Genomic DNA, 27,753 nt, shown 5'->3' with positions numbered 1-27,753 from the left:
TTGTTTTTGGCCACGCATGGTGGTGCTCAGGGGTTACTCCTGGCTGTGCTCTCAGAAATCGCTCCTGGCAGGCTAGGGGGACCATGTGGGATGTGACCCTGGAGTCGGCTGTGTGCAAGGCAAATGCCCTACCTACCACTGAGCTATATCACTCCAGCCCAGAAGGGGAACTCGTGATGGTTCTTACTCAGTAATATCCAGAGCAAAAAGAGTAATTTAATGAGTGCTATCTCTGTCTTTCTTTTCTAATTAGGATTACAAGTTTCTGTTTCGATAATTTATCCTTCTCCTTCCTATAAGGTTCAGAGAAGGTACATCTTTTCTTACTCTTCAAAATGTGGTGAATTAAAACAAAATCTGTATGTTTTAGAAACTACTCCAAGCTGAGTCCTAATCTTTGCTATTCTGATTTAAATTAGCTTCTGCTGAGTTTGTTTTGGGTCATCTCTGGTAGTGCTCAAGGATCACTTCTGGCATGGCATATTTGGTAGTGGAGATCTAACCTGGATTGGCCATGCAAAGCAAACTTCCTACCCCTCTGTACTATCTCTCTGGTCACTCACAAGTGATTTTTCTAGAATTTTTTCATTATAAAGAATTCTGAACATATACAAAAGCAAAGCAGTATAATGAAACTTTCTATATTAATCACTGACTTAAAGATGATAAACATATTGCCAACCTAGCTTTCTTATTTTCTCTTTTTCTTATTTTCTCTATTCCCTCCTCCCACTAGATTGAACAAGTTTATGATTATACTTATGTCTAAATCAGCCACTAGTTATTTAGCATAGAGAACATTGATATACTTATTGGGTACAAATGCCATAATCTTCATAGCTATTTAATGGTGAGAAGATGCCAATAAATGTTTCATGGAAATCTTTGGTTCATCAGATCAGGTTAAACAATAATCAGGTAGTCTCTGATTCAATCAGACAATATTCCAAATTGTTCCTTGTATTTTCAAAAGATCAGAACAGTCCGGATGCTATTAACAACAAAAACAATAATTAGTATAATCTTCATTATAAATTTAGTCAAAACTCACAAATGATATATTTTGTTGGGGGATTTGGACCACACCAACAGCGCTCAGGGGTCACTCTTAGTGAGCTCGAGGGACCATATGGGATGCCTGGGATAGAACCTGGGTTGGCTGTGTGCAAGGCAAATGCCCTACCACTGTGCTATTGCTCTAGACCCAATAATAATTTTTTATTTTAACATATAGTTTAATATTTCTCTTTTTTTGCTGCATTAACTTTATTTTATTTTTTTTAATGTAGTTAGCAGCACACAGACCAGTTAATCCTAAATTGTAGTGCATCTTTTATACTTTTTCTTTTTTTTTTTTAACACCACCCATCACCAGTGCAACATTCCCATCACCAATGTCCCAAGTCTCCCTCCTCCCCACCCGACCCCCGCCTGTACTCTAAACAGGTTCTCAATTTCCCTCATACATTCTCATTATTAGGACAGTTCAAAATGTAGTTATTTATCCAACTAAACTCATCACTCTTTGTGATGAGCTTCCTGAGGTGAGCTGGAACTTCCAGCTCTTTTCTCTTTTGTGTCTGAAAGTTATTATTGCAAGAATGTCTTTCATTTTTCTTAAAACCCATAAATGTGTGAGACCATTCTGCGTTTTTCTCTCTCTCTCTGACTTATTTCACTCAGCATAATAGATTCCGTGTACATCCATGTATAGGAAAATTTCATGACTTCATCTCTCCTGACAGCTGCATAATATTCCATTGTGTATATGTACCACAGTTTCTTTAGCCATTCGTCTGTTGAAGGGCATCTTGGTTGTTTCCAGAGTCTTGCTATGGTAAATAGTGCTGCAATGAATATAGGTGTAAGGAAGGGGTTTTTGTATTGTATTTTTGTGTTCCTAGGGTATATTCCTAGGAGTGGTATAGCTGGATCGTATGGGAGCTCGATTTCCAGTTTTTGGAGGAATCTCCATATCGCTTTCCATAAAGGTTGAACTAGACGGCATTCCCACCAGCAGTGGATAAGAGTTCCTTTCTCCCCACATCCCCGCCAACACTGTTTATTCTCATTCTTTGTGATGTGTGCCATTCTCTGTGGTGTGAGGTGGTATCTCATCGTTGTTTTGATTTGCATCTCCCTGATGATTAGTGATGTAGAGCACTTTTTCATGTGTCTTTTGGCCATTTGTATTTCTTCTTTGTCAAAGTGTCTGTTCATTTCTTCTCCCCATTTTTTGATGGGATTAGATGTTTTTTTCTTGTAAAGTTCTGTCAGTGCCTTGTATATTTTGGAGATTAGCCCCTTATCTGATGGGTATTGGGTGAATAGTTTCTCCCACTCAGTGGGTGGCTCTTGTATCTTGGGCACTATTTCCTTTGAGGTGCAGAAGCTTCTCAGCTTAATATATTCCCATCTGTTAATTTCTGCTTTCACTTGCTTGGAGAGTGCAGTTTCTTCCTTGAAGATGCCTTTAGCCTCAATGTCCTGGAGTGTTTTACCTACGTATTGTTCTATATATCTTATGGTTTTGGGGCTGATATCGAGGTCTTTAATCCATTTGGATTTTACCTTCGTACATGATGTTAGCTGGGGGTCTAAGTTCAATTTTTTGCAAGTGGCTACCCAGTTTTGCCAACACCACTTGTTGAAGAGGCTTTCTTTGTTCCATTTAGGATTTTTTGCTCCTTTATAAAAAATTAGATGATTGTATGTCTGGGGAACATTCTCTGAGTATTCAAGCTTATTCCACTGATCTGAGGGCCTGTCCTTATTCCAATACCATGCTGTTTTGATAACTATTGCTTTGTAGTAAAGTTTAAAGTTGGGGAAAGTAATTCCTCCCATATTCTTTTTCCCAATGATTGCTTTAGCTATTCGAGGGTGTTTATTGTTCCAAATAAATTTCAAAAGTGCCTGGTCCAATTCTTTGAAGAATGTCATGGGTATCTTTAGGGGGATCGCATTAAATCTGTACAGTGCTTTGGGGAGTATTGCCATTTTAATGATGTTAATCCTGCCAATCCATGAGCAGGGTATATGCTTCCATTTCCGCGTGTCCTCTCTTATTTCTTGGAGCAGAGTTTTATAGTTTTCCTTGTATAGGTCCTTCACATTTTTAGTCAAGTTGATTCCAAGATATTTGAGTTTGTGTGACACTATAGTGAATGGAGTTGTTTTCTTAATGTCCATTTCTTCCTTATTAGTATTGGTGTATAGGAAGGCCATTGATTTTTGTGTGTTAATTTTGTAGCCTGCCACCTTGCTATATGAGTCTATTGTTTCTAGAAGCTTTTTGATAGAGTCTTTGGGGTTTTCTAAGTAGAGTATCATGTCATCTGCAAACAGTGAGAGCTTGACTTCTTCCTTTCCTATCTGGATTCCCTTGATATCCTTTTCTTGCCTAATCGCTATAGCGAGTACTTCCAGTGCTATGTTGAATAGGAGTGGTGAGGGAGGACAGCCTTGTCTTGTGCCAGAATTTAGAGGAAAGGCTTTCAGTTTTTCTCCATTGAGGACAATATTTGCCTCTGGCTTGTGGTAGATGGCCTTAACTATATTGAGAAAGGTTCCCTCCATTCCCATCTTGCTGAGAGTTTTGATCAAGAATGGGTGTTGGACCTTGTCAAATGCTTTCTCTGCGTCGATTGATATGATCATGTGATTTTTATTTTTCTTGCTGTTGATGTTGTGTATTATGTTGATAGATTTACGGATGTTAAACCAGCCTTGCATTCCTGGAATGAAACCTACTTGATCGTAGTGGATGATCTTCTTAATGAGGCATTGAATCCTATTTGCCAGGATTTTGTTGAAGATCTTTGCATCTGCATTCATCAGCGATATTGGTCTGTAATTTTCTTTTTTCGTAGCATCTCTGTCTGGTTTAGGTATCAAGGTAATGTTGGCTTCATAAAAGCTATTTGGAAGTTTTCCTGTTTTTTTCAATTTCATGAAAGAGTCTTGCCAGGATTGGTGGTAGTTCCTCTTGAAAGGTTTGAAAGAATTCATTAGTAAATCCATCTGGGCCTGGGCTTTTGTTTTTGGGCAGACATTTGATTACTTTCTTAATTTCCTCAATAGTAATGGGTGTGTTTAGATATGCTACATCCTCTTCATTCAATCGTGGAAGATTATAAGATTCCAAAAATTTATCTATTTCTTCCAGGTTTTCATTTTTAGTGGCATAGAGTTTCTCAAAGTAGTTTCTGATTACCCTTTGAATCTCTACCATATCAGTAGTGATCTCTCCTTTTTCATTCCTAATACGAGTTATCAAGTTTCTCTCTCTTTCTTTCTTTGTTAGTTTTGCCAGTGGTGTATGAATCTTGTTTATTTTTTCAAAGAACCAACTTCTGCTTTCGTTGATCTTTTGGATGGTTTTTCTGGTTTCCACTTCATTGATTTCTGCTCTCAGCTTTGTTATTTCCTTCTGCCTCCCTATTTTTGGATCCTTTTTTTGAGCACTTTCTAATTCTATGAGCTGCGTCATTAAGCTATTCAGGTATGCCCCTTCTTCTTTCCTGATGTGTGCTTGCAAAGCTATAAATTTTCCTCTCAGTACTGCTTTTGCTGTGTCCCATAGGTTCTGATAAATTGTGTCTCCATTGTCATTTGTTTTCAGGAAGGTTTTGATTTCTTCTTTGATTTCATCTCGGACCCACTGATTATTCAGTATGAGGCTATTTAACTTCCAGGTGTTAAAATTTTTCTTCTGTGTCCCTTTGTAGTTTATATATAATTTCAGGGCTTTGTGGTCAGCAAAGGCAGCCTGCAAAATTTCTATCCTCTTGATATTATGGAGATATGTTTTGTGTGCTAACATGTAGTCTATCCTAGAGAATGTCCCATGTACATTAGAGAAAAATGTGTATCCAGGCTTCTGGGGGTGGAGTGTCCTGTATATATCTACTAGGCCTCTTACTTCCATTTCTCTCCTCAGGTCTAGTATATTCTTGTTGGGTTTCAGTCTGGTTGACCTGTCTAGTGTTGACAATGCCGTGTTGAGGTCTCCCACAATTATTGTGTTGTTATTGATATTATTTTTCAGATTTGTCAACAGTTGTATTAAATATTTTGCTGGCCCCTCATTCGGTGCATATATGTTTAGGAGGGTGATTTCTTCCTGCTGTACATATCCCTTGATTAATACAAAATGTCCATCTTTGTCCCTTACAACTTTCCTAAGTATAAAGTTTGCATCATCTGATATTAATATGGCCACTCCTGCTTTTTTTTGGGTGTTGTTTGCTTGGATGATTTTCCTTCAGCCTTTTATTTTGAGTCTATGTTTGTTCTGACTATTCAGGTGCGTTTCTTGTAAGCAGCAGAAGGTTGGATTGAGTTTTTTGATCCATTTAGCCACTCTGTGTCTCTTAACTGGTGCATTTAGTCCATTGACATTGAGAGAAAGAATTGTCCTGGGAGTTAGTGCCATCTTTATATTAAAGTTTGGTGTGTCTGTTGGTAAGCCTTGTCTTAAAGTATGCCATTCAGTTTTTCTTTTAAGAATGGTTTTGAGTCTGTGAAGTTTTTGAGCTGTTGTTTGTCTGTGAAACTATGTATTGTTCCTTCAAACCTGAAAGTGAGTTTTGCTGGGTGCAGTATTCTAGGCGAAGCATTTATTTCATTGAGTTTTGTCACTATGTCCCACCACTGCCTTCTGGCCTTGAGTGTTTCTGGTGACAGGTCTGCAGTAAATCTCAAGGATGTTCCCTTAAATGTAATTTCTCTTTTCGATCTTGCTGCTTTCAGAATTCTGTCTCTATCTATGGGATTCGTCATTGTGACTAGGATGTGTCTTGGGGTGTTTTTTCTGGGGTCTCTTTTAGTTGGCACTCTTCGGGCATGCAGGATTTGATCACATGTATTCATTATCTCTGGTAGTTTCTCTTTAATGATGTTCTTGACTGTTGATTCTTCCCGGAGATTTTCTTCCTGAGTCTCTGGGACTCCAATGATTCTTAAGTTGTTTCTGTTGAGCTTATCATAGACTTCTATTTTCATCTGTTCCCATTCTTTGAGTAATTTTTCCATTGTTTGATCATTTGCTTTGAGGCTTTTTTTCCAATTTCTTCTGCTGTATGTAATTGTTATGTATCTCATCTTCCAGTGTACTGATTCTATCCTCAGCTGCTGTTAACCTGTGGGAAATCTCAAACATGTTTTTCTTCAATTCATATACTGAGTTTCTCAGACCTGTTATTTGATCTGAAATTTCCGTTTGGAGTTTTCTCACTTCTATCTTCATATTCTCCTGATTCTTTTTAGTTTTCTCTTCTATACTTTGTTTGAGTTCTTTGAACATGTTCCATATTGCAACTCTAAACTCCTTATCTGAGAGACTGACTAGGTGGTTGATCATGTTCAAGTCATCAGAGTTGCCATCTTCATTCTCTATGTCTAACACTGGCCCATGTTGTTTCCCCATTTTCACACTAGTACTGCGTATTTTTCTACGTGTTGTGATTATATTCATTGGCTAAATGCTGTGCACCGTCGCGAAGGGGAGCGGAGCAACCGTGCTCCTCTGGCTTTTCCCTTTCTGGGCGTGTCGACTCACCTCCACGGAAGGCTCACAGGAAGGCAGGCTGGCAGATGGGCCGCACCCAGGATGAAATCAGGCCAAAAATGCAGGACAGCAGAGTAGAGAGGCAGAAGGGTGCTGGCATCTGAGATCCAGCGAAGTTCAGTGGCTCCTCCCTTTCTGGGCGTGTCGACTCACCTCCACGGAAGGCTCACGGGAAGGCAGACTCCCCGGAAAGCTCACAGGAAAGCAGGCTGGCTGATGAGCCGCACCAAGGGTGAAATCAGGCCGAAAATGCAGGACAGCAGAGTAGAGAGGCAGAAGGGTGCTGGCATCTGAGATCCAGCAGAGTTCGGTGGCTCCTCCCTTTCTGGGCGTGTCAGCTCACCTCCATGGAAGGCTCACGGGAAGGCAGACTCCCTGGAAAGCTCACAGGAAAGCAGGCTGGCTGATGAGCCACACCAAGGGTGAAATCAGACCGAAAATGCAGGACAACAGAGTAGAGAGGCAGAAGGGTGCTGGCATCTGAGATCCAGCGAAGTCCAGTCGCTCCTCCCTTTCTGGGCGTGTCGACTCACCTCCACGGAAGGCTCACGGGAAGGCAGACTCCCCGGAAAGTTCACAGGAAGGCAGGCTGGCTGATGAGCCGCATCAAGGGTGAAATCAGGCCGAAAATGCAGGACAGCAGAGTAGAGAGGCAGAAGGGTGCTGGCATCTGAGATCTTAATATTTCTTTATAGATAAGCACTTCCTTAAGTCTAATTTCTCTCTCTTTATCTCTCCCTTTATCTCTTTTGCACACTTGGTGGTACTCAGGAGTTTCTCCTAGCTCTACATCCAGTTATTATTCCTGGTGATGCTTGGAGGACCCTATGGGTTATGGGACTGAACCTGGGTCAGCTGTGTGCAAGGCAAGCACCCAATCTGCTGTACTATCTCTTCAGTCCCAAACCAAATTTCTTTTATCGTATTATTCTCTTCCATTTGTGGCATTAGTAATGCTTAATACATAGCTTTTAATCTGGTGATACTCAATCCTAGGTAAGTACTTTATTGCCAGTGATGCTGTGGAAGAGTGGTGCATACCAAAGTTGTACTGAGGTTGTTGTTGTTGTTGTTTTGTCACACCCAGCGGTGCTCAGGGGTTATCCCAGGCTCTGTGGTCAGAAATCACTCTTGGTAGGTTTGCGGCAGCATATGGGATTCCAGGAATTAAACCCGGATTGACTCCATGGAAGGCAAGCACCCTACCCACTGTATGTATATGTGAGGTTTCATATCTAGGCACAGCTCCCGGCTTTTCTCTAGCCTGTAGGCTCATTAGGTATCAAAGAGGTAGGAGGTGTGTTACTGTTGTTTTGGATTGTTACTTCAGAGAACTCAAATATTCGGGATAACTTTTTCAAAGTGGGGAAGTAGAGAGAGAATCGAGGCTCAACATTAGAATTCCTGCTCTGGGACCTCACTAGGCAATGTGGACTCCCTCATACTGCATACTGCTGTGCACAATGGCACTGGCCTTTCCTTTAGGTAGAGGATAAAGGAGGTTTGCCTTCAGAGGCCAGTGACTGGAGTGCTTTACCTCACCCTTCACTTCTTTGCTTCTGAGCAGTTGGTGTGGCAGCAAATTGAGTTGTGCTCCTGAGTTGTGCTTCCTGCCCCTATTCTGTGAGCACACCTGGGAAGTCCCATAGACTGCCCCCTTTCTATCTGGAGTGTGTTAGGTGGTTTTCTCCAAAGATCAGAAAGGTAAATGCAGCTCTCTCATCTCTAAGCTTCTATTCACTACTGCTTTTCAGGGATACTTCAGGAATATGAGAGACTTGGCCAGCTAGCTATCAGTACAGTGATGCAGCACTGTCCTTTGAGCTGCTGCTTAGCATTCCTGGGGATTTATTCTGTGACTAAGAACCTAGGGGAAAAGGTGTGTTAGAAGAGAAACTGTGAGCACCAGGACCTACTTCCTAAGCCCTAACCCAATTTCTGACTTGAGAACTATTTTTATGGGTATAGTGAGATTGTGCCAGAATCTCAATATCAGGACTAATAACACAATTTAATCTGTTAAACACGTTAAACATGTGTTTATCATATGAAAGTATTAGGAAAGCAAACTGGTTAGTTTTTAACATTAAATGAAAATGGTATCATCATAAAAATCGGAGTACCTCACTATTAGCAATTTACCTTTTTCCTTGTTGTAGTAGGTCAAATGCCATACTGATTTTTTCAAAAGGCAAGGTATGGGTCACCAGTGCATCCAAATCAAATTTCTTATTCTTGTGGTCAATAACCAGCTTTGGAATAGAGTCTCTACTCTTCCAACCTATTAGACCAAAATATCAAATAAGACTGATAGCTGACATGAAGTTGAATGTATATTTATCAAATGAACAAAATTATTAGGCCATATTGATTTACATATATTAGCCTTTTATCTTTATTATCCTTTATTTTATTGATTTTATATTTTTAATTCACAAAATATTTGAAATTCTTCTATTTCTAGGTAAGGAATTATTTTAGTTTGGTCAAAATTTAACTTCTATTGCTTTGTGATGGCTAATTACTTTTTATTTTATTTAATGTATTGTTTTATTTTTGTTTGTTTTCTTGGGCTATAACTAATGGTTCTCAGAGCTTACTCATGGATTGGCACTCCTCTGAGGAGTGTTATTTGCTGGGGTGCTCCAGGGGACCATATGGAATCAATCTCAGGCTCCAGCATGTAAATGACATGAATTTAGCATATTAGTTCACTTCATTATTCTACTATACAAACTTTTTGCTTTTAGATAATTAATAGAATGGTTTTTCCTATCATCGTTAGATGTGTTCTCGGTACTTACTAATTAATTTATTTCACATTTATTTTAATAATATCTATTATAAGAATTTGAGTACTGCTAGTGGGTAAAAATTAAGAGAAAAAAACTGACCACCAAAGTATGATCCATTAATAGTACGGCCCAATATTAGTTCCATTGGAGACAGATTCAATCCTTTGTCACCCATGGCTACTCCAATCACAGTACATGATCCCCATCCTACTGTTGTGCAGTCCAGTGCTGCTTTCTGGAAGGTGAGAAAAGAAGTTGTAGTTGAGTAGTTAAGAAAGTAGAACAGGCCTGCCTTCCTTCCTTCCTTCCTTCCTCCCTTCCTTCCTTCCTTCCTTCCTTCCTTCCTTCCTTCCTTCCTTCCTTCCTTCCTTCCTTCCTTCCTTTCAAAACCATGAAAAAAAGAAAGATAAAAGAAAGGAGAACAGGGACTGCAGTGTGGGTAGGTATCTATTATTTAATGCTTTAGGGACAGTTTATATAGCTCTTTGTGCAACAGAGTGGGGTTCAAGCTAGTGAGATCATACACTTACACACTGATCCATGAGGTTCCATTATTTTACGCACGAACATGCAATACAGTTTTTAGCTTTATTTAAAAAAATAGTAAGCAGAAGTAACATATTATTCTACCTTGTTTATTGTTATAATTGCAATGAATCTAGAATATATATTATAGCATATGAGAAAAATAAATATAGGTTAACTTAGGAAAGGTTTATTGAAGACACATAGTCTGATCAACTAGTTCTCCATAATTTAGTCATAGATCTGAGTTTTCTGGATTGATAAGGCACATGGAAAGCAGTGATTTAGGGAAAGTGCATAAATCTTTGTATGAGAGAAAGAGAAAACATTGTTCTGTTAGCCTACTACAAGTTTGACGTTAATATAAAATTTCCATAGATTGAAAATGTAAAGAGGTTTGAGAAAGATATAACCTTGTAGATGACCATTTCACATGCAAACTCTAAGGTGAACAGAAAATTATTTGAAATGTTTTCATTGGTGGTGATCTTGATGTAGCATATAAAGGTATTGGTTATAATGCCTGTACACAAGAAATTATATAATCTTAGAAGCTATTGTTACTTCAATGTAAGTTTATTAATCAAAAAGTAAAATATTTTGAGATAAATATATGGAAGAAAAGTGTGAACTCTATCTTCTAAAGATTTAATCATTTTATAGTTTTAAAGCTATATGTAAAGTTTTATAGTTTTAAAAAGCATGTAACATAAAATGACTATTTCAACTAGATTAAAAGTATATAATGAAGGCTAGCTCTCGAGCCCATGTTTTCCCTTGAACTCACATCTCACTTGCTTGTCTCTGTGTATTTTTTTTACTCAGAAAAAAAAAAAGCCCATTTTCTTTCTTGAACATGTACTTCTCTCTTCCCTCAGAACTTTTTTTCCCCTTGGTTTTTGGGCCACACCCAGCAGTGCTCAGGGGTTACTCCTGGCTCTGTGCTCAAAAATCTCTTCTGGCAGTTTCGGGGGATGACAGGGATCAAATCTGGGTTGGCCACATGCAAGATAAACACCCCTACCTGCTGTGCTATTGCTTCAGCTCCTGAATATCTTATTTTGTTTTGTTTTTCTGTCACACCTGGCTGTGTTCAGGGGTTACTCCTAGCTCAGGGAACCATATGGAATGCTGGGAATTGAACCTGGGTCAGCTGTGTGTTAAGGCAAACACCCTACCTGCTGTTGCTCCAACACTTTTTTTTTTGAATTGTTCATTTGAATAAGTCTTTATTCTTATGCAATTCCTAAAACTTCCTAATATCATCTCTTACATTTCACATGTTTTATATGGTAGGCACATTTTTCTTTCTGTCACTGTAGAGAGGTATCCATGGCATAGGAGAAAGATCATAGGCACTATTGGTTCTATATGGCAACTTCTTACATTACTCTTCATTTTCCAAATGTGTGTTCTACTGCATTTCTACATTTTTGGCTTTGCTCAAACAAAGGATTAATTTTCATTACTATGCTTTAAATTTAAAGCAAGCAAATATAGGTTTTATCTAGTATCATTCTTTTCTGTTCTTTTTTTTTGGGGGGTCACATCAGCAGCTCTCAGGGGTTACTCCTGGCTCTAGGTTCAGATATCAATCCTGGCAGGCTCAGGCTCGGGGGGACCATATGGGATGCCAGGATTCAAACCACCTTCCTTCTGCATGCAAGACAAACACCCTACCTCCATGCTATCTCTTCGGCCCCTCTCTAGTAAGGGGTGCTCCTAAGAAGTTGCTCAGGAGGCTCTGAGGCCATTGCAGTGATTCTCAGCCTGAGCTCTGATATTCAGAGTATCATGCAATAACAGGAATTGGACTGGGGTCTGCTGCATGCAGGGTATATGTGCCTTAACCCAAACCTAATCTTTGATGCTTTTGATGAGAATTATTTCTAATTGTTAAAACCTAAATTCTAAAATATTATTGTTCCAAATGAATTTCAAAAGCGCCTGATCCACTTCTTTGAAGAATGTCATGGGTATCTTTAGAAGGATCGCATTAAATCTGTGCAATGCTTTGGGAAGTATTGCCATTTTAATTATGTTAATCTTGCCAATCCTTGAGCAGGGTATGTGTTCCATTTCCACCTGTCCTCTCTTATTTCTTGAAGCAGAGATTTATAGTTTTCTTTGTATAGGTCCTTTTAGTCAAGTTGATTCCAAGGTATTTGAGTTTGTGTGGCACTATTATGAATGGGGTTGTTTTCTTAATGTCCATTTCTTCCTTATTACTATTGGTATATAGAAAGGTCATTGATTTTTGTGTGTTAATTTTGTAGTCTGCCACCTTGCTATATGAGTCTATTGTTTCTAGAAGCTTTTTGGTAGAGTCTTTAGGGTTTTCTAAGTAGAATATTATGTCATCTGCAAACAGCGAGAGCTTGACTTCTTCCTTTCCTATCTGGATTCCCTTGATATCTTTTTCTTGCCTAATCGCTATAGCAAGTACTTCCAGTGCTATGTTGAATAGGAGTGGTGAAAGAGGACAGCCTTGTCTTGTGCCAGAATTTAGAGGAAAAGCTTTCAGTTTTTCTCCTTTTAGGACAATATTTGCCTCTGGCTTGTGATAGATGGCCTTAACTATATTGAGAAAGGTTCCTTTCATTCCCATTTTGCTGAGAGTTTTGATCAAGAATGGGTGTTGGACCTAGAATAGCTAAAGCAATCATTGGGAAAAAGAATATGGGAGGCATTATTTTCCCCAACTTTAAACTGTACTACAAAGCAATAGTTATCAAAAAAAGCATGGTATTGGAATAAAGACAGGCCCTCAGGTCAGTGGAATAGGCTTGAATATTCAGAGAATGTTCCCCAGACATACAATCACCTAATTGTTGATAAAGGAGCAAGAAATCCTAAATGGAGCAAAGAAAGCCTCTTCAACAAGTGGTGTTGGCACCACTGGATAGCCACTTGCAAAAAATTGAACTTAGACCCCCAGCTAACATCATGTATGAAGGTAAAACCAAATGGATTAAAGACCTTGATTTCAGACCCGAAACTATAAGATTATATAGAACAACACGTAGGCAAAACTCTCCAAGACATTGAGACTATAGGCATCTTTAAGGAGGAAACTGCACTTTCCAAGCAAGTGAACGCAGAGATTAACAGATGCTAATATATTAAGCTGAGAAGCTTCTGCACCTCAAAGGAAATAGTGCCCAGGATACAAGAGCCACCCAGTGAGTGGGAGAAGCTATTCACCCCAATACCCATCAAGTAAGGGACTAATATCCCAAATATACAAGGCACTGACAGAACTTTAGAAGAAAAAAAACATCTAATCCCATAAAAAAATGGGAGAAGAAATGTACAGACACTTTGACAAAGAAGAAATACAAATGGCCAAAAGACACATAAAAAATGCTCCACATCACTAATCATTAGGGAGAAGCAAATCAAAACAACTATGAGGTACCAACTCACACCACAGAGATTGGCACACATCACAAAGAATGAGAACAAGCAGTGTTGGCGGGGATGTGGAGAGAAAGGAACTCTTATCCATTGCTGGTGGGAATGCAATCTAGTTCAACCTTTATGGAAAGTGATATGGAGATTCCTCCCAAAACTGGAAATCGAGCTCCCATACGATGCAGCTATACCACTCCTAGGAATATACCCTAGGAACAATAAAATACAATACAAAACCCCTTCCTTACACCTATATTCATTGCAGCACTATTTACCATAACAAGACTCTGGAAACAACCAAGATACCCTTCAACAGACGAATGGCTAAAGAAACTGTGGTACATATACACAATGGAATATTATGCAGCTGTCAGGAGAGATGAAGTATTAAAATTTCCCTATACATGGATGTATATGGAATTTATTATGCTGAGTGAAATAAATCAGAGAGAGAGAGAAAGACTCAGAATGGTCTCACTCATCTATGGGTTTTAAGAAAAATGAAAGACACTCTTGCAATAATAACTTTCAGACACGAAAGAGAAAAGAGCTGGAAGTTTCAGCTCACCTCATGAAGCTCACCACAAAGAGGGATGAGTTTAGTTAGAGAAATAACTACATTTTGAACTATCCTAATAATGAGAATGTATGAGGAAAATAGAAAGCCTGTTTAGAGTACAGGTGGGGTTGGGTGGGGAGGAGGGAGATTTGGGACATTGATGATGGGAATGTTGCACTGGTGATGGGTGGTGTCTTTACACGACTGAAACCCAAACACAATCATGTATGTAATCAAGGCGTTTAAATAAAATATATAAAAATAAAAATATTAATTACAAATTTATATTATTCTGGGTTTTTAAGTCTTTCTAGACAAATAGATAATTAAAATCATGTTTATACACATCGCTGGAATCTCCTTTGCAACCCAAATATTTAGTTTTACTTCATCATGGAAATTTTTACTGGAATCTATGTAGATAGACTTTTTTTTCCCACACTGGTGACAGTCAGGGGTTACTCCTGGCTGTGCACTCAAAATCGCTCCTGACTTAGGGGACCATATGGGACACCGAGGGATCGAACCACAGTTCATTCTGTCAGCGTGTGCAAGGCAAATACCCTGCCACTTTGCCACTGCACTGGCCCCAGATAAGTCAACTTTTTGGGGGGCATACTTGGTGATGCTCAAAGGTTACTCCTGGTTCTGCACTCAGGAATTACTCCTGACAGTACTTAGGGGTCATATTGGTTGTTGGGGGTCAAGCCCTTGTCATCTGTGTACAAAGCAAGTTCCCTGTCTGCTGGGCTATTGCTTTGGTTCCCATCTTTTTTGTTTTGTTTTGATATTTAAAAAATATTGGTCACTCTAGCTGTGCTCAAGTCGCACTCTTGGTTCTGTGCTCATGGCTAACTTGGGGCTGGGACTCTGTGCTCAGGGCTCACACTTGACTCTGTGCTCAGATGACCAGAGTGGTGCTGGGGATTGGTCATGTGCAAGGTAAGTGCCTTACCTCTATACTATATCCATGGCCCCTCTGTCATCATGATTAAACATGTCATTTTTTTCCATTTTAATTAGCTAATTGTTTCATAATTTAAAATACTTTATTTAGTGCACTAAATCAGTAAATTATAGAACACTCCAAGTTGTAAATGAGTGGTTCTCAATTTGAGAATAGTAGTGTTGATGCCTGGGCTTCTATGATGGGGGCACTAAAAAAAATCTGCAGTACCTCCTGAAGTATAGTCAGTATTGAGAATTTTCATATTAAGAAGACTGGTGTACAACAAGTATGGCACTTGACTTGCATGTAACCAATACTGTTTTGATCTCAGCAGCCCATGTGATCCCTGAGCTTACCAGGAGTGATCCCTAAAAGCAGAGCTAGGACTAAGCCTTCATAACTGCTTTCTGGGTGTGGCCCCAAACCAAAATTTCAGTGTTCAGAAATACATTTTAATTGTTCAGAATGAAACCTAAAGAATAAGTGTGTTTTAGTGTTCAGAAAACATGTCAACTGTGGGAATGGAAAACATGTGCACAGTATAGACAAAGGCAAAAGAAGCAAGGGTCAGTCAAGTGGCAAAGTTTGCAGCTTTGGGGTGGGAAATCAGGTGATCTCCTGCTTGGATGTTCTATTATAGGCTCACCCTCTCTGAGCAGTTCCTTGTATTATTTGAAACTATTTTGAGACAAAAACCAAGAACTGTCATCCTATCCCTGTCAGCAATGTTTCTATCTCCTTTTTTCTGAGTTATAAATTTGTCAGATAGAACCCAAGGAAGGAAGAGCCACAGTTCCACCACAGGGTGATTCAAGTTCAAATTTATACTTGAAGGAGGAAGGTTTTAGAAGTCTAGTGGAGAGAATGTACCTATAGAGGTGGTTTATGACACAACTGATTCACATGCTCACTGAGGAATCTGAGGTTGACAGGCTTGTTAATGAATTCTTGGTTGTTTCAATGATAAAATACTGCTAAGTTGGGAAAAGGTTGGGACACATGCTATGCATGCGAGATCCAGAATTTATCCTGGTACCACATGGCCCTCTGAGTATAAAACCAAAAATCTTAAAAAAAAAAAAAAAAAAAAAAGAAAAATATCAGTAACACAATAAACTGAATGTGACTTATTAGCAAATTAATAATGTATAGTTCTATCACATAGATTAAACATATACACTATATAAATATATTATATACATTTAAGTATATTGCTATTACATGTTAATCTTCAATTTATGAATATATATTGTCAGTGTTAATTGATGTTAATACATTATCATATATTATTAGAATACACATACCATGACTTCAGATCCTCCTGCACAGTCAAAGGCAAAGTCCACACCTCCGTCGGTCATTTCACTAATTACCTCCTGAATGGGCTTATCTAGCTTTCTAGGGTTGAGGCACTCAGTGGCTCCAAGAGCTTTGGCCTTTGTGAACTTCTCACTGTTGATGTCAATAGCTATGATTCTGGAAGCTCCTGCTTCTTTACAACCCATTATGGCAGAAAGACCAACACATCCTAGGCCAAAGACAGCACAGGAAGAGCCTGGGGTAACCTGCAGGTAGGAAAGCCATAAGCTAACTTTTATTTTTGTCCACACCCAGCAGTGCTCATGAGTTACTTCTTGCTCTGTGCTCAAGGGTCATTCCTGGTGGTGCTTAGGGGGACCATATGGGATGCTGAGAATTGAACCTGGCTCAGCTTGATGCAAGGCAAATGTGCTACCTATTGTGCTATTGTTTCAGCTGCATAACTTTTAAAGAAGTTGCTCTGCTCCTTTGTAAGAAAGGTAGAGGAAGAAATATAAAGAGATAAAGATAAAGAAAGTTAGAGGAGAAAAGATAAAGTACTGCTTATAATAAAAATAATACATAAGTAATTTAGCCATTGGGGAATTCTGTCCATGTGAAAACGGATCATCACTTGAAAATGTGGAGGCTCATTTGAAGACTCTTTAGAAGGACCCTATTACAAGGATTATTATCTTATTTTCTCTTTTCTTTTAGTATTATCAGAACAAAATTATAAAATTTATATATTTATTTTTGATTTGGAGGCCATTCCCAGCAGTGTTCATTAAAACAGAATGTGGTTGGGCTCGGTGAGGTGGCGCTAGAGGTAAGGTGTCTGCCTTGCAAGTGCTAGCCAAGGAAGGACCATGGTTCGATCCCCTGGCATCCCATATGGTCCTCCCAAACCAGGGGCGATTTCTGAGCACTTAGCTAGGAGTAACCCCTGAGCATCAAAGGGGTGTGCCCCCCAAAAGAAACAGAAGGTGGTTTGCACTTCTTTTTATGGCACTAGAGAGTATTTATTACCTTCCAACTTCACAGTCCTTTGAAGCCACAAAAGGGCAATTTGCAAAGTCAAATGAGTCAATTGTGCGTGTGCCTGTGTGTGTGTGTGTGTGTGTGTATTTAAGGTGGAGGAGTATCAGGAAAGGAGCAGGTATGCCTCTGTGGAGATGGATAGGGCTTCTCTGATTCCTGTGGCTTCCCCATCTTTATAGGCCATTTCAGTGATTACCTGCTGAATGGGCTTCAGCTAGCTTTCTAGGGTTGAGGCACTCAGTGGCTTCAAGGCAGTTGCACTTGGAGCATATTTCAACAGACTGTACTTAAATCAGCTAGTGATGGTTTGTTTTGCAACATGCTAATCTAGAAAAATAAATTCAGCAACCTGTCTGTATGCCTGTCTGTAGATGTATCATAGATAAAATAAATGATATGCCTTAAATCAATAACAGAGCACAGGCCTGAAGGTAACTAGTTCTCTCTTTGATAACTTCTATTCGATATAATCTCATGGGCATATTTACCTTGGCATTGTTTATAACAGCTCCATAGCCTGTTGAAAACCCACATCCAAGTAGACACACTCTCTCTAAATTTGCATCATCATCAATTTTGGCAAGATTGACGTCTGACACTACGGTATACTGAGAAAAGGTGCTGACTCCCATAAAATGGTAGACTGGTTTTCCTCTGCAGGTAAACCGGCTGGTTTTGTCATCCATTATTTGTTGATCAGCCAATGCACTTTTGACTTTACTAGGAAAACATACAAAATGAGAAAGCTCATAGAGTATTGATTTCTCTCCTGAAAGAAAAGGTTCAAATTATGTACTTTGGGGTGGGGGTAGTCACTCACATCCAGCACTGTTTAGGGCTTACTCTTGACTCTGTCCTCAGAAATCACTCCTAGTGGGCCACAAGAACATAAAGGCGCTGGGGATAAATCCCAGGTTGATTGAAGCAAAGAATGTCCCCTACATGCTGTGCTGTTTTTCTAGCTTGCAAATAATCTGCTTCTTATGACAATTTTATGAGATGGAAAAATTAAGAAAATGACTTGAGACTTTCTCTTAAATGTAGTCAGTCATACATTCTTCTCCAAAGCACATGGGATATTCTTTACAATAGATTACATGCTGGATCACAGAACATGTCTCCATAAAGTTAAGAGGATAGAAATTTTATACCAGCTATCTTCTTAAGACTAAGATGCACTAAAAATAAAAATTAATTACAAGCATAAATGGAGAAGTAACTTAAACACCTGGAAAATATACAACTTACTGCTGTCAGAGAGAAAATGAACAGATTTCTAAAAAAAAATACAACAAAAAAAAAACAAGATAAGGACATGACCTAATAGAACTCATTAGACACAGAAAAAATGGTGTTAAGAGGGAAGTTCGGGCCGGGAAGGTGGCGCTAGAGGTAAGGTGTCTGCCTTATAAGCGCTAGCCAAGGAACGGACCACGGTTCGATCCCCCGGCGTCCCATATGGTCCCCCCAAGCCAGGGGCGATTTCTGAGCACATAGCCAGGAGTAACCCCTGAGCATCAAACGGGTGTGGCCCAAAAACCAAAAAAAAAAAAAAAAAAAAGAGGGAAGTTCAGGGCTGGAGAGATAGCATGGAGGTAAGGCATTTGCCTTGTGTGCAGAAGGTTGGTGGTTCTAATCCCGGCATCCCATATGGCCCCCTGAGTCTGCCAGGAGCGATTTCTGAGCATAGAGCCAGGAGTAACCCCTGAGCGCTGCCAAGGTGAGACCCAAAAACCCAAACCCCCCTTCCCCAAAAGAGGGAAGTTCATAGCTTTGCAAGCATTCATCAGAAAGAAAGAAAAGGTTCACACAAATAATTAGATTGTACAGCTTAAGAAATTGGAAAATGTCCAACAAAAAGAAACCCAAAGAATATTTTTGTGATGATGATAATTTTATAAATATATAATTTTGTTAAATATTTATAGAAGATTACTATAATGCTTGCACTCTTACAATAACATTGTGAAGTAGGCATTGCTATTCCCATTTTATATAGATAAGGAAATTTAGGCACAGTAATTTATGTAAAATTGGCTTCTGAAAGTACTATTTTGATACAGTATTAAGGAAAATAGTTCTTATGTGTCTTATTAAAAAATAAGCTGATCTGGGGCTGGAGTAATAGCACAGAGGTAGGGTGTTTGCCTTACACAAAGCCAACAGAGGATGAACTCTGTTTGATTCCTGGTATCCCATATGGTCCCCAGAGCCTGCCAGGAGCAACTTCTGAGCACAGAGTCAGTTGTGACACCTGAATGCTGCTAGGTGTCACCCCAAAAAAACAATAAATAATAAGGTGATCAACATTTGGATTCTGGATCAAGACTTCCTAGTTTCAAGACAGTTTGTGATATTGACATAAGTCAAGCCACTGTGCTCTTTGTTCTCCTCCTTCATTTCTGCCTAGGCATAACTACAATTCTATATTTGAATCTGTCACTGCAATGACATATTTATTCTTTACTACTATCACATGTAAGCATAATCTAATAGGAGGCATTGATTCTGTATATAAAATACCATACATTCTGTTTAGATACTTTAATGAATATATTTATCATCAACTAGTTTTTTCTTCCTATACCTATAAAGTTAGGTGAAATTAATATTATTCTTCATTTAAACAAAGATATCAAGTTTAGACATTACCATTTCTATATAGTATTCCATTGTGCTTTAATATTACAACTTGTTCATTTTTATCTTACTGAATTGCACTCATGCTGTTTTATGTGATGATTTTGTAGAATTGGTGAATGGAGGATACTCAACTTCAATTGGTTTTATCAATATGCTGACCCAAAATATTTATACAGTTTATTCTTTTGCTAATAGTGGATAGAGCTTACCTCAGCTTAGCACAGAAATTCGTTTGTGGACTCAGACAAAACTTGCATTTTCTGCACTGTGGTGTGTAGAGCGGAATTACTTTGTCACCTAGAAAGAAAGCCATACATTTGAAGATACCTGAGATGTTACTTAGCAGGACTTATATCTGGTGATCTAGTGGAAAGTACTATTCTTCTGTAGATCAGGGGTGGAAGACGGAAGGGAAAATTTTGACCACATCTGGAAGTGTTAGGGGGCTACTCATTACTTGTGCTCAAGGATCACTCCCTGATGCTTTTAGGGGACCATGTGGTACCAGAGATAGAACAGGGTTGACTGCATGAAAGCTCCTTAACCCCCGAACTACCACTTTTGTCCCTAAGAAATATTTTTTATGGTATATGTTTTATGTTTAATAGACTGCATTTAGGTGGCTGTGCTATTTATTTCTCGACATGATTGTTGATTCCTTGAATTGTATATTGCCCATTCCAGTTTTTCTTTTGTTCTTTGAAGCAACCAAATGATCAATATGTATCCATACCATTTAGGTGCAGAATTCATTCTGAGACGAAGCAGTCATTGAATCATGACTTTTTTTTTGTTTTCTTTTGGGCTACATCAGTGATGCTTAGAGCTTACTCCTGGCTCTGAACTCAAGAGGAACCTGGCTAGGGGGATTGTATGTGATTCTAGGTATTAAACAGGCACTGACTACTGATTTCTTACCCACATAAGTGTCTTACTACTAACCTCTCCAGCCCATGATTGTGACTATCATTTATGACATTATTGTACGTAATAGAAGAGAAAGATAATAGACCTATTAAGGGTTGAAAAGAGTACAGTGGAGAGGGGACTTGTCTAGTACATGATCAAACTCCATTTGTTTTTGTTTTTGTTTTTGGACCACACCTGTTGATGCTCAGGGGTTATTCCTAGCTATGCACTCAGAAATTGCTCCTGGCTGGGGTGGGGGGGAGCATATGAGATTCCGGGGATTGAACCGCGTTCTGTCCTAAGCTAGCGCTTGCAAAGCAGTCGCCTTTACCTCTAGTGCCACCACTCCAACCCCAACCCCTATTTGATCCCAACACCATATAAATCCCTCAAGACCTGCAAGAAGTGATCTCTTGATCACAGAGTCAGGGGTAAGCCCTCAGAGTGTAAACTTTATATTAGCACCATGTTTCACTATTTAAAAGCACACTCAAGGGCCCGGAAAGATAGCACAGCGGCGTTTGCCTTGCAATCAGCCGTCCAGGACCAAAGGTGGTTGGTTCAAATCCCGGTGTCCCATATGGTCTCCCGTGCCTGCCAGGAGCTATTTCTGAGCAGACAGCCAGGAGTAACCCCTGAGCACCGCCGGGTGTGGCCCAAAAACCAAAAAAAAAGCACTCTCAAATGGTATCTTCTTTTTTACTCTTTCAATTTTATTATATTAATTAATTAATTAATTAATGTTTTTGGGCCACACCTAGCAGCACTAAGGAATTATTCCTGGCTCTGCACTCAGAAATCACTCCTGGCAGGCTCAGGGGACCATATGGGATGTTGGGGATCGAATCTGGGTCGGCTGCATGCAAGGTAAATGTTTTATCTGCTGTGCTATTGCTCTGGCCCCCTACTCTTTCAATTTTAGTTTAAATTTTACCCTTTGATGAGTACAGTTTAATAGTTATGATTAATGTTTTTAACATTTATTAGACATTTATTAGACCTTTATTAGACATTTATTATTAACATTTATTAGACCTAGATAGAGAGTATTACTCTAACTGTTAACGTGCATGCTTTCACGTGATTCTCTGAATAGATCTAAGAGATCATCACTATGTTCTCCCCAGTTAAGTAAACAAACCTGAGCTGAGTCACAGAGAAATGACTTCACTGACTTCTAAGTGGTTAAACTGGGACTATGTTGAGTATATCCTGTAAGGATACAAACATTTTGGGAGCTGTGCATTTGGTTAGGAATATACCCATATGACTTTTTAGTTTGGACTGTTCTAGAAAGAAAGAATACTCTCATCCTACCTGCCATGTAAGGATGACATAGCCCATATTTTGAACTAGGTATTCCAGCCACTGGCATGCTCCTTGTACTTTTTATTCATTTTATTGAGAAATATTTTCTCATTAGTTTTAACTGAAAGTTATTTTTAATCTTACGAACACTCTAAAAAGCACAAGCCAATAGTCACATTTATAGCATGTTTCTCACTTAAACAGCCCATGAATTCCTTTTATTTTGGGAGGAGCAGACCCATTTGTGCTTAGAGTTAGTCTTGGCTTTGCACTCAGGGATCACTCCTGGTAGGGTTCCATGTAAGGTGAAACACTTTACTTGTTGTACTATCTCTCTTTGGTTCTCAGCTCTTCATTTTAAATCTTATATTAAGGTAGTTTTCTGCTTTATTTAGAGGAGGCACTTTTATTGCCATAGTACAACAAATAAAGTGGCCATATTGTTCAAATTTTGATCTCTAATATTTTGTTCTATTAGACCATGCTTGATTTTTCTTCCAGGGTTGGGTGGGGAGGGAATGGTCATTCTACATAGAGATTATTCTTATCATGCCAAGCTAGGACTGCATTTGTAATTATTTCTGAAGTTTTCTGGCTTTTCCTTTTTGTTAGGATTAGAAAATAAAATACCTTGTTTGAAGTCGGTTACTCCTGGTCCAACACTTTCCACAATTCCTGCACCCTCATGGCCAAGAATCACTGGGTAAACACACTCCTTAAACTTTGGGTCGATTGCATGGATATCAGTGTGGCACAGGGCAGTAGCAATGATCTGCAAGGCAATCAGAGACTTGAGTCTCACTATTATAATTCTGTTTCTGGGGTCATCAGGTAGATAGACTTAGTCTCAGCTTCAGAGTGAAACTTTAGAACACTCTTAGTGCTCCATAAAATAATTATATTTTGAAAAATAATAAAATTATATGAAGATGTATGCTTTTCCTTTACAATACATTTTTATTTTCTTTGTGATTTGAAAGTCAAAAAATGTAGACTATGTAGATACTTTATATAGGAAGTGAGAAAACGAAGGCAATCAAGGAAAATTAAGTAAAGTCTATTTGGCAGATTAATAGAGAAAGTAGTTTTCTGGAGTTCATACAGTATTGTTGAATTTACATGATAAATGAGTAATAAGTAAACTTTTATAGTAAAAGATTATCAAAGGATTGTCTAAAGTAAATACCCATGTTTTGCTGTGCACTCTACCTTCAGCCTTCTGTGCATGAGGAAATCCCATTATTCTCATATATAAATCTTTACTGTGGTCCTCTTGAGGAGAAGTATAAGACTGTCCAGGTGGGAATGGAAAAATGATGCAATTGCCCAAAGTTGGCCTGTGATTTCTATTCATGGCATCTCTCCCCCTACCCCCAACAGACCACTCTTGTTTCCTCCATTAGGTACCTAAGGCCTATCTGTGGTTTAGGGCAGAATTAAATTCCCTGTTGGATTTCTTCTTTCTAGTTTGGAACCATATGTTAGGTTAGGTCAATGTCTGATACCAAATGTTAAGCTGGTATTTAATCCTGCTGGTGTGATGTACCTGAAAACATAATACCCTCATATAGGGACACTCTCTAACCTGACAGAAAGCAGATATGTTTATTTCTGTCTATACTCTGTGCCTTGTTTGTTGTCACACTCACCTGAATTCGAACTTCATGAACTTTGGGGGGAGCCACCTCAACTTCTTCAATGCAAAGGGGCTTGCCTGATTCCCAGGCAACTGCTGCTTTGCATTTAATAACCTGAGAGAAAAGGATGGGACAAGATGGGGCAAGTGGATGAGAGAAAGGACATAATAAATTAAGAGCATATCAGTATATAATTATGTAAAGAAGTTAAAGAGGTTGTAGCTGGATATTATATGTAATGCCATTATTGAAATATTTTTTATTTTATTTTTAATATTTTTATTAAAACCACTGTGATTTACAAAGTTCTTCATAGTTGGATTTCATACATACAATGTTTCAGGGTCAATTCCACCATCAGTGTTGATCTCCCTCCATCAATGTTCTCAGAATGCATCCCCTGCCACCACCCCTCCCCCCACAGCCTGCCATCATAACAGGCCCATTTAGATTATTGTTGTTGTTGTTGTTGTTGTTTTGGTTTTTGGGCCAAGTCCGATGATGCTCAAGGGTTACTCCTGGCTATGAGCTCAGAAATCGTTTCTGGATCGAGGGACCATTTGGGGTGCTGGGGATTGAACCCAGGTCCGTCCTGGGTCTGCTGTGAGCAAGGCCCCCATTTTAAGTACTGATTTTTAAAGTTTGGGTTTTATGATTTCATTGTTGTTGACTTTGGCTTGGATATTTAGTTCTGTCCTTTCTTTTCCTTTTTTATTTTGGTTTTTTGGGTCACACCCGGCAGCGCTCAGGGGTTACTCCTTGCTCTAAGCTCAGAAATCGTTCCTGGCAGGCTCAGGGGACCATATGGGATGCCGGATTCGAACCATCGACCTTCTTCATGAAAGGGAAACACCTTACCTCCATGCTATCTCTCTGCCCCCCCTTTTTTTTTAGCATTTTATATATAAAAAAGACCCTTCACTATTGCAATATTACCATCACCAATGTCCCAAGTGTCCCTCCCCTGTCCTTTCTTAACATGACCAGTGCACCTGAGATCGCTTGGCCCCTGTCCCCTGTTCTTTCATATTTGTGTTTCTCCTCCTCTACTCAATTTCTTCCCTTCTCCTCACTATAATCTGGAGCCCAGAGTGTTCTAGACAACTCCCATTGCATTTTTTATTGAAGCATCCTTATTAACAATTATCTTTTTTTTTATCATCTTTTTATCCTTTCTTCTTGGTGTGCAAGTTTAACCAGCAGTGCTCTGGAACTACTCTGGCTACCGCTGGTGGATTAGGTGTTGCTTCTGGTATTCCTTATCCTGTCTCTTCAAGCCCTGAAGCTGTTTACTAGGGGCTACTTGTAGTAATGTTAGACCCAGCATCATCACCGGTCTCTGAGGAGCTCAGGAGGCCATGCACTGCTACAGATGAAATTCAGGACATGTGCTCTTCTACTAGCATTATGTGTGATTCCCCCTCCCCATCCTGTAATTTTAAAAACAAAGGACCTAAATTGACATTAAGAAGTAAAATTCTACATGATTATTATACTTCAAATTTTTTCAAAGAACAAGTAGATTGAGGGAGGCACTATGCTGGAGAATGAAATAATCGAACATTGTATATATGAAAACCTGTTAGTTGTAAATGACAGTTTAAGAATTGCAAATCATAGTGCTCAAAATAAATAAGTGAGTTATTATAAACAAAGTAAATATAAGTAATATATTACTTATAATAAATATAATATTATATAATAATATAAATATATTATAATATTATACATAAAATAAACTAGTTATTAATTTTACTGTAATATAAAAGCTTGAACACACCCATAATAGAAGACATAGTTATAGAGCTTGTATAGAATAGGTTCCAATATACATTTATTTTTGGCTCCTTTGGCTGTGGGGCCACATTTGGCAGGCAGTGCTCAGGGTTTACTCTTTGCCTGTACTAGGGGTCACTTCTGATGGGGCTTGGAGTACTAGATGGGGTGCTGGGGCTCAAACCTGTGGCAACTGCATACAAGGCCAGCATCTTGTCCACTGTATCATTATTTTGGCCCTGCCAACATTTATTTGTTGACTTCATGCCTTATTATCGGCTCTGAACTACCTGAATCCCTATTCCTCAAGTGCAGTTGCATATGATTCCTTTTATACCAGAAGTGTGGCATAGCAGAAATCTATGCCACCTGAAACAGCACTGTCTTTAAATGACTTAACCAGAATTATGCATCTGAACAAGATCCCTGGGTGATTCCACGTACATACAATTATAAACTTACTTAGTAGAAAATAATTAAGTAAAACATTTATCTTAGAAGAAACTGTGCAAAATAATTGAAAGAAACTTAAGTGTCAGGAATTAGGTAATTGGGGACAGAGAGACAGCATACAAGGGTGCTTGCCTTGCAAATCAAACTGGGCCAATCCCAGTTTGATCCCTGGCACTGTATAGGGTCCCTAAAATTCTGCCAGGACAAACCAATAAGTACAGAGCCAGGAATAAGACCTTAACACAGTGGAGTTTGGTCACCACCCCCCAAAACCCCCACAAACATTATATAACCTTCAAATAGAAACATTTAAGCCTCTTAAAATTTAAATTTTAAATTTTATTTAAATTTTTGGCTGCAGGTGAATTGAAAGAACAAAGTTATAATCCTTCATTCCAGCACTACTATTTTGTTTGGTCTAATTTCCTCAGTCTTCAAACATATAAATGCACATTTTTCATAGGTTATTATGTAATACTGAATAAGTATTTTCTTATTTATTTATTTATTTTGGGGGGCATATGTGGTGATGGTCATGTTTTACTGGTTTCGTGCTCAGGGTTCACTTCTAAGAGGGTTTCCAAGGAGTGAATCCAGTTCAGCTGTATGCAAGGTAAGTACATCTCTGTACAATCACTTCAACCCCTGAATAATATTTTAAAATGTCATTAGTCTTGCTGTAAAATGAAACATATTTAGTATGGCAAGTTTAAAATAAAACAATAAAAATAATATTCATATACAACTTTATTGCTACTTTGTGATTTTAATTTTATTTTTAGGGCCACATTTGGAGATACTCAGTGATTGCACTTAGCTCTGCTTTCCTGGCAGTGCTCAGATGCTAGGGTTTGAATCTAGGTAAGCTGCATTTTATAAAGCAAGTACCTTACATGCTGTACTCTTACTCTCTCTGGCTCCTATTTTGTGATTTACCAAGGTAAATCTTTTGAGTATTTTTAAAAAGGATCATATTGTAAATAAGATTTCATAATTTACTTTTACTGCTTATTAATAATATTAATATTGTCCATGTTATTCTAAAGCATTGTTTCTGACAAATCCTAATTATCTTTTTATAGAATATCTTATATTTTATATAATTCCTTTTTAGTAAGCATTTTAATCTTGGGGTTCTTTCTTTTGGAATGCCCTGGAATTGAATCTGGGTAGGCTGTGTGCAAAGCAAACACCATACCCACTGTGCTATCACTCCAGTCCCAGTCGGGTTATTTCTTTTGAAAAATATCTTAGCATGAGGATCATTCTTCTGTTGCTGTTTTTTGTATGCAAGGCAAACACATCACTGTACTCTCTCTCTGCCCCACACATATTATTTTTGACCAATGTTAAATTGCTCTTTCCTTGCATTGAGCTAACATGGGTTTGATCTCTGGCATGCCCTGAGGCTACTAGGAGTGATTCGTGAGTGAAGGGCCAGGAGAAGCCCTAACCACTGCCAGATGTGGCCGAAATGTGTGCCCATTGGTTCTTTCTGAGAGTAAGCCCCATAGAAAGCATATTTTGAGCAAATATATAGACACAGAAGCAGTACTGAAAAAAGAGTTATATTTGCTTACTTTTCCTTCAGTGCTCATTTTTCTGAGAAATTTGTCTTGCCAGTCTTCTCTCTGATTAAGTGTTCTTCTCTTACTCTGTGGGGTGTTCTTGACGCTACAAAGAACTAACATGGAATAAATACTGTTTTGCTCTTTCATTCTCCAATGAGATCTTCTCTTTGTATTGTGGTGACCTGGCAGCCTTCCCTGTCACTATTTCATCATGTTTGCTGTGTAATTATATTTAAGGAATAAATCCAATTGCTCCAGCTGATTATCTGTACTTCTCCAGCTGGTTTTTATGGACTTCTATTG

General features: G+C 38.7%; 2 protein-coding genes across 3 annotated transcripts in view; both read right to left on the bottom strand.

Moving 5' to 3' along the window:
- ADH5 (alcohol dehydrogenase 5 (class III), chi polypeptide) overlaps positions 1-27,509 on the bottom strand; it is a 167,643-nt gene extending 140,134 nt beyond the window's left edge. The window contains exons 1-2 of one of the 2 annotated variants that reach the window (XM_049785290.1): positions 27,460-27,509; positions 23,663-23,764 (exon numbers count right to left, since the gene is read on the bottom strand). In XM_049785290.1, the coding sequence (XP_049641247.1) occupies positions 23,663-23,764; positions 27,460-27,477 (120 nt within the window). In that variant the 5' untranslated portion in view covers positions 27,478-27,509. The remainder of the gene's footprint in view (positions 1-23,662; positions 23,765-27,459) is intronic. The other variant, XM_049785292.1, reaches the window with a different exon arrangement.
- LOC126025507 (all-trans-retinol dehydrogenase [NAD(+)] ADH4-like) lies at positions 844-17,869 on the bottom strand. The gene is made up of 5 exons (XM_049785310.1): positions 17,642-17,869; positions 16,118-16,378; positions 9,466-9,601; positions 8,714-8,852; positions 844-991 (listed from the first exon to the last, which is right to left on the bottom strand). The coding sequence occupies exons 1-5, from the start codon at positions 17,837-17,839 to the stop codon at positions 967-969; spliced, it is 759 nt and encodes a 252-aa protein (XP_049641267.1). The 5' UTR covers positions 17,840-17,869; the 3' UTR covers positions 844-966.
- Positions 27,510-27,753: the final 244 nt, after the last annotated feature.

Source organism: Suncus etruscus, chromosome 13 (genome assembly GCF_024139225.1).
Source record: "Suncus etruscus isolate mSunEtr1 chromosome 13, mSunEtr1.pri.cur, whole genome shotgun sequence".
NCBI lineage: Eukaryota > Metazoa > Chordata > Mammalia > Eulipotyphla > Soricidae > Suncus > Suncus etruscus.
The sequence above is the reverse complement of the archived record's forward strand: the minus strand, read 5'-3'. Positions and strand labels throughout refer to the sequence as shown.

Excerpts from the sequence above, each read along its gene's own strand:
- LOC126025507 (XM_049785310.1), bottom strand. The coding sequence starts at position 17,839 with ATGGATGACAAAACCAGCCGGTTTACCTGCAGAGGAAAACCAGTCTAC. Across the intron at positions 9,602-16,117 it reads CAGGAGGATCTGAAGTCATG|AAAGCAGCACTGGACTGCAC; the intron begins GTATGTGTATTC and ends CTCACCTTCCAG. Across the intron at positions 8,853-9,465 it reads TAATGGATCATACTTTGGTG|GTTGGAAGAGTAGAGACTCT; the intron begins GTCAGTTTTTTT and ends TTGGTCTAATAG.